The 10,740-nt window shown below is 44.9% G+C and overlaps 1 protein-coding gene across 1 annotated transcript; it reads right to left on the reverse strand.

Annotated features, from left to right (window-relative positions):
• Positions 1-2,388: 2,388 nt before the first annotated feature.
• On the reverse strand, positions 2,389-8,742 carry LOC119356588 (phosphatidylinositol 4-phosphate 5-kinase 9-like). Its single transcript, XM_037623568.1, has 9 exons — positions 8,417-8,742; positions 5,602-6,779; positions 4,923-5,090; positions 4,410-4,575; positions 4,064-4,174; positions 3,451-3,638; positions 3,206-3,363; positions 2,939-3,110; positions 2,389-2,843 (listed from the first exon to the last, which is right to left on the reverse strand). Exons 2-9 carry the CDS (start codon positions 6,762-6,764, stop codon positions 2,558-2,560), a joined length of 2,412 nt encoding a protein of 803 aa, XP_037479465.1. The 5' UTR covers positions 6,765-6,779; positions 8,417-8,742; the 3' UTR covers positions 2,389-2,557.
• Between the last annotated feature and the right edge of the window lie 1,998 nt (positions 8,743-10,740).

Genomic DNA, 10,740 nt, shown 5'->3' on the forward strand with positions numbered 1-10,740 from the left:
TGCAAGTGGGAGACTAAAGGAAATATGTCCTAGAGGCAATAATAAAGTTGTTATTTATGTTTCCTTATATCATGATAAATATTTATTATTCATGCTAGAATTGTACTAACCAGAAACTTAGTACATGTGTGAATACATAGACAAACAGAGTGTCACTAGTATGCCTCTACTTGACTAGCTCGTTAATCAAAGATGGTTAAGTTTCCTAACCATAGACATGAGTTGACATTTGATGAACGGGATCACATCATTAGAGAATGATGTGATTGACTTCACCCATCCGTTAGCATAGCACTATGATTGTTTAGTTTATTGTTATTGCTTTCTTCATGACTCATACATGTTACTATGACTATGAGATTATGCAACTCCCGAATACCGGAGGAACACTTAGTGTGCTATCAAACGTCACAACGTAACTGATTGACTATATAGATGCTCTACATGTGTCTCCAATAGTGTTTGTTGAGTTGGCATAGATCGAGATTAGGATTTGTCACTCTGTGTATCAGAGAGGTATCTCTGGGCCCTCTCGGTAATGCACATCACTATAAGCCTTGCAAGCAATGTGACTAATGAGTTAGTTGCCGGATGTTGCATTACGGAACGAGTAAAGAGACTTGCTGCTAACGAGATTGAACTAGGTATTGAGATACCGACGATCGAATCTTGGGCAAGTAACATACCGATGACAAAGGGAACAATGTATGTTGTTATGCGGTTTGACCGATAAAGATCTTCGTAGAATATGTAGGAACCAATATGAGCATCCAGGTTCAGCTATTGGTTATTGACCGGAGATGAGTCTCGGTCATGTCTGCATAGTTCTCGAACCCGTAGGGTCCGCATGCTTAACGTTCGATGACGATCGGTATTATGAGTTTATGTGTTTTGATGTACCGAAGGTAGTTCGGAGTCCCGGATGTGATCACGCACATGACGAGGATTCTCGAAATGGTCAAGACATAAATATTGATACATTGGACGATGTTATTCGGACACCGGATGAGTTCCGGGGTCACCGATAAATATTGGAGTGCCGGGGGTTATCGGAAATCCCAGGGGAACTAATGGGCCAACATGGGCCTTGTGTGTGTGAGAGAGAGGAGAGGGCCCTAGGGCTGGACGCCCCCCCCTTGAGGAGTCCGAATTGGACTAGGAGGGGGCGGCGCCCCCTCCCTTTCCTTCTCCCTTTCTTCCTCTCCTTCCTTCCCCCTCTCTTCCCTTGTTAGAAACCTACTAGGAATAGGATTCCTATTCCTAGTAGGAATCCTACTCGGGGCGTGCCCCATGAGGGCCCGCCGGCTCCCCCTTGCTTCTTTATATACGGGGGCAGGGGGCACCCTAGAACACAAAAGTTGACAGTTGTCTTAGCCGTGTGCGGTGCCTCCCTCCACAGATTTCCACCTCGGTCATATCGTTGTAGTGCTTAGGCGAAGCCCTGCGTCGGTAACTTCATCATCACCGTCATCACACCGTCGTGCTGACGAAACTCTTCGTCGGCCTCAACTGGATCAAGAGTACGAGGGACGTCACCGAGTTGAACGTGTGCAGATCGCGGAGGTGACATGCGTGCGGTACTTGATCAGTTGGATCGCGAAGACGTTCGACTACATCAACCGCGTTACTTAACGCTTCCGCTTTCGGTCTACGAGGGTATGTGGACACACTCTCTCCTCTCAGTTGCTTTGCATCTCCTAGATAGATCTTGCGTGATCGTAGGAATTTTTTTAAAATACTGCGTTTCCCAACATCGATGGTCGTAAGCTCCCCGCCCTATGTTTCACGCGCATCGTTGTTATCCACGGTGACAAGGAGTGAAACATCAACAATGAGGGACGCCGCTGGATATGATAGCCTGGCTTATTAGGGATGATAGAGTACTCATATCAATAAGAAATTCCTTCTTTTCCGGGAGCCCATTCAGACAGAACTCCAAACTTAAGCGTGCTCAAGTAGGAGTAGTTTCAGGATGGGTGACCGACCAGGAAGTTGCTCCCGGGTGCGCACGAGTAAGGACAAAGTGCGCAGAAAAGACTAGTATTGATCTATGGGGACAGTCTAGATCCCGCCAGGAGTAACGACCACCGGCGGGTGTGTCCGGGGCATTACACTGGATAGCAAACATCGTCGGGTGGGAGGAGGACAAGTGCATAGCCATAGCCATAATGATGACCGGAGCTTCCACCGCCTTCTCCCTGACCTCCATCACCATTGTAGCCGCCTCCTCCAGCGCCAATGCCGGTGACAGCGACTAAGGCTAAGGCTCTTGCCACGGCAATGAGGAGGGTGCCAATGAGCAGGGCCAGGAGAGCCGTGAGAGTGGGGTGGTTGGTAAGTCAATATGACAGAAATCCACAACCAAATCCATTCATAATGAGCCCTCGCTGATGCCTTCTTTTGTCTATGTTGCTTTTGACAAATATACATACATACATTGCCTCCAACGGTCTCAACCATACACATGCACAACATTAATATATCAAGCAAACACACTTCCCTGGATTTCCCTTTTTTTTACATTTTTTCTAGCAAGAGAGGAGGAAAGAAAGATGATTTATTGATTAGATGAGTTTTGTGGGAAGGCGGTCCCGACAAACTTGAGGAAACGCTCCGAGTAGAATTGAGGTTCAACTGCAGATATTGACAAGGGGTTATACTTATACTTGATGGACTTGTATGCATGCTCAATCTTCTTTGTCATGTTGTACTTCTGCAGAATATCAATGATCCCTATGTAGAGCACCACATCATACATGTGATGGAGTGATTTGCTGCCTTCTTCTTGTTTCTCTTCTTTCTCCGCTCTCGCCGGCATGTTGACCCCTAGCTGGATGGGGAGCCTATTCAATTTCACAACAAATTCAATCATCTCAGATCATACATTTAGCATTGGAAGAACATGAGGATGGAACAACAGAAATCAATTTGTAATGACCTTCCTGTGCCTGGAATCAGAAGATCTACTTCCTCGAAACAACCCGACGGCGCACGCAGGCGGCTCCCCCTTACGTGCGGGCCAACAGCATCTGAACCATTTTTGTCACTGCCTCGCTGCACCAAAATCAGCCCGCCTCGATAATTATAAGCGGAATCCTCCTCCGCGGCATCTGCGTTATTGATATCAGCAAGCAAAACATGCTATTGCGAAATGTGTTATTTGGAAAACATACTCAGAGAAATAAGATATAGATTGCATTCTTACCTGCTTCCGAAAGAATGGTTAGTTTATCTGGCAAAATGCTTTCAGGACATGATGATCCTATTTGTAGGTTTCGACGAGCCCGGTAATGGAAACCAAGAAGCAAACTGTAATCCATTATACTGTGGTTCCTTAGAAATTCGCTATCGATTTCAATCTGCCTACACAGAATAAGAACATAGCATGGTTATTACAAAGATAAAATGGTCATGAGAATAAGCTGTTTTTTTCTCAGTGAACATGCTTACTTAAGCAAAGCATCCCGCCAAGAAGGCTCGAGATAAAATGAATAGTTCAGATCCAAATCTTTCAGTGTCGTGTTCTCGTCGATTTTAATTTTCTCCGTAGAACGGCCCAAAGACGAACCTTTCAAATCAAATCTTCGATGAATTCTAAGTTCTGTGCAGAACATGTTGCCCATCACTACAAATCGAAACTGCATATACAACAAAAACAAAAATACACGATTAAGTTTTTACCATCATTTGAAAAGTAGCTAGAATATGAAATATCAGATCAGACAACTAATATCATTTTAAGATGAAGGAAATAAATATATGCCGTTAAAAAAAATATAAGAAGCTTTAGACAGTCTCTGCAACATTGACTATCAATTGCAACTGTGATATGTCATCGGAAGTCGCAAGATAATAATTATTCTATTTTTGAGTTGCCAAAATAATTATATTATTAAACCACTTCTCTTGAAAACCCAATAGTATTATTTTGACATGAACTAAATAAGAAGGTTTTGTAGGCAGTACAGTACTAGTCGAAGTTGTATTTTTTTGATGAATTCTGAGACTCTATTCTTTAAATGAGACAATAGGGAGTTCAAGCAAGAGTTAATAATGTCACTACCTTTTGACCGCTGGAAGGTCTCACCCTGTGGAGGCCAAAAAATTTAGTTACAAGTGTATTCTCATAGGTATGGACATGACGATAATAGTATGGAAGCATACGCAGAAGAACCTGCATGATGTCAAGTAAATATCAATGTTGTACATGTAAGAAAATGGGCAAAAAGGAAAAAATTGATTCAAGTGCAAATATGATTCATTAAGTGAACTAGGAAACTGGTTCAGATAAGCTAACAATTCTGGATCATTGAACATATCCGTTTTGGATCAAGTGTTGGGTGAGACATGCAAGCTCCAGATCATTTGAATCTTGCTGTTGCTATTAAGAGCTGGAATTGGTAGAGAACCTGCACTTCTGATTTCCGAAGAGTCTTGATCATAAACTGGTCATCTTGTGATGAGAAAAAAATACTCCCGCTCTTTCCAGGAGAAGATAGCTCCCTAAGTGCATCACTTCCACTAATGGAAATCATGTAATCTGCTGTATCAATCTTGAACATCTCCCTCAAATTTCTATAATCAAATTCTACCAAGAAATTAGTCTTGTTATGTTCTGAAAAATAAAATACTGCAAGGGTGTCTCACTAGCTACTGAAACAAATAAATTTCAAATTGTGTGAGTTAATAAGCATTGAATATCGATCATTGCAGAACAATATTCAGATTGATTGCAACAGGGTAACACTTCAGCCATTGAACTACTCAAGTTACTCGATGACATCCTTATAATTTTTTTTCTTGTGTTAAGCTAAGTTATACGAATGTACTAGATCAACAGAAGAACATAATTTTTTAGATAATGAAAAGAACACATGCTGACCAACAATATACTCCTGTTGAATGAAAAGTGAAGTACAAACCTGAAAACCATTGGGCAGTAGTCCTTCCACTTGAAATCTAGAGCACGATGTGAAGGAGTAAGCGGTGATCCGTTTTTGGGGAAGTTCATCCAGAAATTTGCTTTGGGGCCAAAATCAGAAGCTCGCACTTCACGCTCCTGAATCGGAGTAATCCTCCCAACTGTGTACCTGAGTAGTAGGACCAAGGTTTTTGATTCTGGATGCAAAAGAATATCTTATGGGGCACCAAGGTATCTGGTTACCGCGGTAAGCTAAAAATACCGGGCAGTTCCCAAACGATTTTTTAATGAATTTGAGTCTGAAAAAAATTCAGCCAAATTCATTCACATTTTAAAATTCGTTTTTTTCCTCGGTAAGGCAATTTCCCGTGGGGCAATGAGATGTGCGGTTACCGGGTGGCAACCGAATTTACCGCCCGGTAACCAAAACCTTGAGTACAGGCGTGCAGCCACATTCAACCTTAATTAGAGACAGTAACACTCTCATGTCGATGAAGGAAACTAAATTATCGGGTCATAGCTAGGCTTCATAGGTCACAGCAATGTATAGAAGGAAACTGTTGAAAATTTAGATTGGGATGCCTTGTACGGAGTATCAGTCTCAAAATAAGTGTCTGGAGCTTAGTACAACTACAGAATTAGTTGAGGGATAACTAATTCCGTACCGAGTTATGCATTACCTGATTCCAAGTTGCAGACAGAGCATCAGATCGTAGCTCCGGTGCCCTTTAATTATCGTCTCTCCAGGCCTTTTGGCATCCTTCACCTTCCTGCTCCGTCCAAGTCTCGGTTTCTTGGACGACGGCGAATCCGGGAGGCTCTTATCCAGCACGACCTCGCTGATCAGGACGCCCTGCGCGTACTCCCTCTCGAGTATCTGGGAGAGGGAACCAGCCGTGTCTTCACATTTCAGCGTTTTCCCAGGACCTGCAGGACCTCCGGTGACCACCCCGACGGCCACTCCGATGGCCGCGCCGATACTCCGGCGTCTCTGCAGGGACGGCCGCTTCTTCATCGGAGGCCGCCCGAGGCCTGAGTTCCTCCTGGACAAACTCGCATCCGCCTCCGCGGGCTCTGGGTCCGCGCCGGCGCCGAAGGAGACGTCGGGCAGCACGCCCCTCTTCCTCAGGTCGTCGAGGCGAGCGGCGGGAACCCTGCGGCGCTCAGGGTAGAAGGTGCCTTTCCCGTCCTTGAGCCCCCTGCTCCAGGTGCCGAGGTAGCACCCGCCGCCCTCCCAGGTGTACAGCCCGTAGCCGTGCGCCACGCCGGCGACCCAGTTCCCCTGGAACGAGTCCCCGGTGCTCCACGTGAGGACACCTTTGCCGGACATGAGGCCGTTCCTCATGGTGCCGACGTAGTTGTTGCCGTTGGCCCACGTGTACCTGCCCTGGCCTTCCATCTGGCCCTGGACCCAGGCGCCCTGGTACACGTCGCCATTGGCGTGCGCCTGGAGCCCGAGGCCGTGCTTGCGGTCCAGCTTCCACTGACCCTTGTAAGAGGACGAGGAGGAGGAGCCGGCGGCCACGTGTGTTCCTTCGCCGTCCATGAAGCCGCCGGAGTATTCGCCTTCGTAGACGGCCCCCGACGGCCACTCCGTCCTTCCAATGCCGTGTCTCATCCCCCGCCTCCACCCGCCCTCGTACACGCAGCCGCTGCCTGACCAGACGCACCGCCCCGTGCCCTCCGGTACTCCCCCCGACAGCGTGCCGGAGTAGAGGTCGCCGTTGGGTAGCCTGAGCTCCCCGGCAGAATTTGTCAACGAAGCAGCGGCATCGGGATGGCTTTGATGAGAGCGCGCTGGGGGGTTGCTGCTGGCCGCAGGGGCTGCTGTCCTGCGTTGCATGCTAATCAGGTTGTCCTGCAGAGGAATGCGAAGTTAAGAGAGAGACATATTCATACATGAATCGACAAAGAGTTAATTTGGTTTCAGGTTGAACATGCATGCAAGTTGACCTTCTTGAAGGAGGTGTAGCTATAGTGATGTTGTAACTTGTAGTGCTGGTTGATCTTGATATGTGTGCGTATGTATGAAATCAAGAGTGTTATTAATTGTCACATCATAGGGGCGTCGCGGTGGCTCTGATGAGTCCCGATTACTACGTAGAGTACGTACTAGCTTAGCAGTGGATCTACATGTGAGTCGACTGGTTTTTCCTCGGCCCTTGGATTAAAATCCAACGGCTGGGCCCAGCTCTTCTGCCATCCTTGCCTCACCTCCCGCCGCTCGCCACCGCTCACCGCCCCGTTCATGCTTCCGGCGAGGTTGCTACATAATCTGAGGGACAGTCCAAAACTGAAAAGCACCCCATCCGCACCTAAGAACCCATGTCCCTGCACTGTGGCTACACGTGGTATAGGGTTGCTCATCCCGCCCGGTGTCGTAGAAGCTAAAATCAAACTCTCACATACACATGCTCTGCAAGGAGGCTAGCTCGCTAAATGATACTCTTTGTCCCATAAATAGTAACATCTTATATTATGGGATGAAGGGAGTACATTCTTGGCTGATGAATCCACAAGTACTCAACATTCATCGGCTACCTGCTAACGTTATGGGCGTATTGGTGGTTCCTGGCCTACGCGGACGGTGCGCGGCAGGCGCATCGTCCCCGTCTCCGGGCAAGTTGGCTATCTTCTAATCCGAGTCACGGTAAAAAAAAAGGCCCCACCCCGCACTTAGGAACCCCTCATCCTGGTCAACGTCGGCAACGCCGCTGCTAGCCATGTCGTCCCCGTCTCTGGCAAGGCCCTGACGAGGGCCTCGCTTCGCATGTGCCTCTGCCCTCATCTTCTTCTCTGCGAAATCGACTTAGCAAAAAAATTCAGGCAGCATGTAAATACCAAACACGCAAATTTATGTACTCCCTTGGATCCAAATTAATTGAGGCAATATCTATACAAGTCTTTATATGATTTGTATAGAGGTTGCATCATTTAGGGCCTCTTTGATTAACAGGATTCTGCGCAGGAATAAAAAAAGTGTAAGATTGGAATGACATGTACATTTGAATCCTATAGGATTAGCAAGGATTGTTTGATACCACAGGAAAAACAAAGAAATTATAAAAAAAGTATGAGTGAATGTTAGATTCCTATGAATTATAGTATAAAAGATTTTATAGAAAAAATTTCTATGGGATCCAACCCTGTGAATCAAAAGACCAACATTGAAAAATATCCTAAGGATTTCAATCCTCCGAAAATTCTATAGAATTTCTTTGAATCAAATGAGCCCTTAATTCGGACGGAGTAGGAGGGATGCCCATGTAGAGCAGGCAGAACAAGGATCCATGATCCATCCGTGCAACGGTGCAAGGATATAAGGAATTGAAGAAACACGATGTGCTCTCAGCCAGGACAGGAGCGAGAGAGGATAAATCGAAGGGAATCAAGAGAAAACGTAGAGCTATGACTATGAACAGCAACGCGAGAGGAGGGAATGGATCAAGGCCCGGCGGCGAGAGATGGATGAGTGAGTTGGGTTGCTTTGCTTACCGATCGATGGATGCAGTTGCAATGCGGCGCCGCGCCACAAAGAGCAAGGAGAAGGAGAAGAAAACTCTCTGTACGCTTCTCGTCTCTTCTCTTCTCTCCTCCCCTCTCCTCTTTTTCTTGTGTGTGTATGGTATATACTGCTGCATGGGATGGGTTGCTTGGAAATGACAGTGCCTGTTCATGGCTGCCAGCTGCTGCTGCAGTTCCTGCATAGCAAACGTGACAAGACAATTCGATCTTACCAGTCTATTCACTGTAGAATTTGTTTATTTACTTACCGGTGAAGCAAGCAACTGGGTCGAGCTGTTGCACATGGCGCCATGTGAGAAGATGTGACCGCCAGCCCTCTTCTCTGTCTCTCGCTCTCTTCCGACCTCTTTCTTGCTCGCTAGCTACTGCTGCGTAGTACGAAAATGCAGTAGGTACGTACGTACAAGCTGGCTGCTCCGTCACCCATGGCTGACAGGCTGCTCACAATTGATATACTCTATCCTGCTAGTGCTAGCTGCTACCTAAGTACAATCTTCACCCTTGCCGACGACGATATAACACAAGAAAAATGGAGCAAAGAAGGTACAATGGATGCATATACACCTATGGGCCAAAAAAATATACACCTATGAGCCAAAGTGAATTTCCGTTCATTATGTATCTTTTCCTTCTTTTCGCATGCAGGTGCAATATACTACTCTTTTCGTCCCAAAATAAGTGTCTCAACTTTATACTAACTTTAATATAAAATTATACTAAAGTTGAGACACTTATTTTAAGATAAAGAGAGTATACAACATGTACCCTTTTACTTTTTACTCTTTTTTCTTTCTTTCAGAGTTTACTTTACTTCACTGCATGCCATGTCATGCATGAGAAAAGCAATTCTACCGTGCATTGGATATCCTGTTCATGGATTACAGTTCGAGATTGCTTTGACATTCATGCTATTTTTTTCACTGTTCTTAGAATTTTTCTTATTTCATACTAGCATTATATTGAGTTTTTCTTTCTGTCTTAAAGTGTATCTTAATGTTTTACTTCCTCCCTTCCAATATAATTGAAGTTCTAGGATTTTCCCAAGTTAAACTTTGTTAAATTTGACCTAGTCTATAGGAAATTCAACAAAGATTTATGATATCAAATACATACAACATGAAAATTCATTTCATAATGAATCCAATGAAGTAAATTCGGTTTTACAGATGTTGATAGATTTTTATACAGACTTGGTCGAACTTAGTGAATTTTAACTTAGGACAATACTAAAACATCAATTGTTTTGAAATGAAGGGTGTACCGTGTATGGTCGTGTATCAACAAACATGATCCAAAAAAAAGTGATTTTTTTATTGATACACAATGACATATGATGATACACGTTGAAACAAGACAAAAAAACGAAAGAAACATTTGAAAATGAGATAAATTCTGATAACAACTAAAAAGTGATATAAATCTGAAAGCAACCACGGATGACGGATCCATCCAAGGGATACCCCGTGCATGGTAGATATACCACACTCCGCCTTGCATGACATTGCCAAGTACATATATATGCTCCTCCTTATCAGCAAAATAGATACCCTCCTCCATGTTTCTTTTTAGTTTGCCTATTACTCTTAGATCCGGCTTACATGCATGGTTGCATGCATGCATTGCTCTTGGATTGTGGCCCTACCTCATCCTTAACACATATGCATACTGGGAATTTTTATTCTACACTCCTTCTTATCAACAAAATAGATAGAAGGATATATCTACAGTGGTGCATCTTTTCGTGGCGCCATAAGCCCATAACGAGTCAAGTGGCTAGAAATAGAAGAAGAAAGGGTATAAACCTAAAATGCTATACTTGTAGGAGTATATCTTTTCGAGGCGTCTTAATTAGGCTAGAGATACTAGTAGAAGAAGACAGCCAAAAGCTGCTACTACAATGTTTTCCCTGGTCTACAACAGCGAAAGGTAGGAGTATCGCCTGTGCACTACTTCTACTTTAATCAATCAAATTGTAGCGCCCTTTTCGACAATTAAGACTGTAAGCACAGCGCTAGATTGAGCATCAAAGGTCACATAGTACAAGGCATCTATCACATGACCGGTTGAAACCAACTGTGATCTAATAGCAAAGCTACTACTACTACGTGCCTAGCTAGCTAGCAGCCAGCCAGGTGCACTAATTGGGCATATTAAAACAAGGAGAAGAAGCTGTTGCCCATACGCTAAGCCTGATCAAAACCTACATATAGTATGATTGGGACTGATCGGAGAAGATTAATCAAAGTCCTTTCGTACGCCCACTAGGCGCGGCGTTCGCTCGCGCTGCCTCGAAA

Source organism: Triticum dicoccoides, chromosome 2A, assembly GCF_002162155.2.
Source record: "Triticum dicoccoides isolate Atlit2015 ecotype Zavitan chromosome 2A, WEW_v2.0, whole genome shotgun sequence".
Taxonomy (NCBI): Eukaryota; Viridiplantae; Streptophyta; class Magnoliopsida; order Poales; family Poaceae; genus Triticum; species Triticum dicoccoides.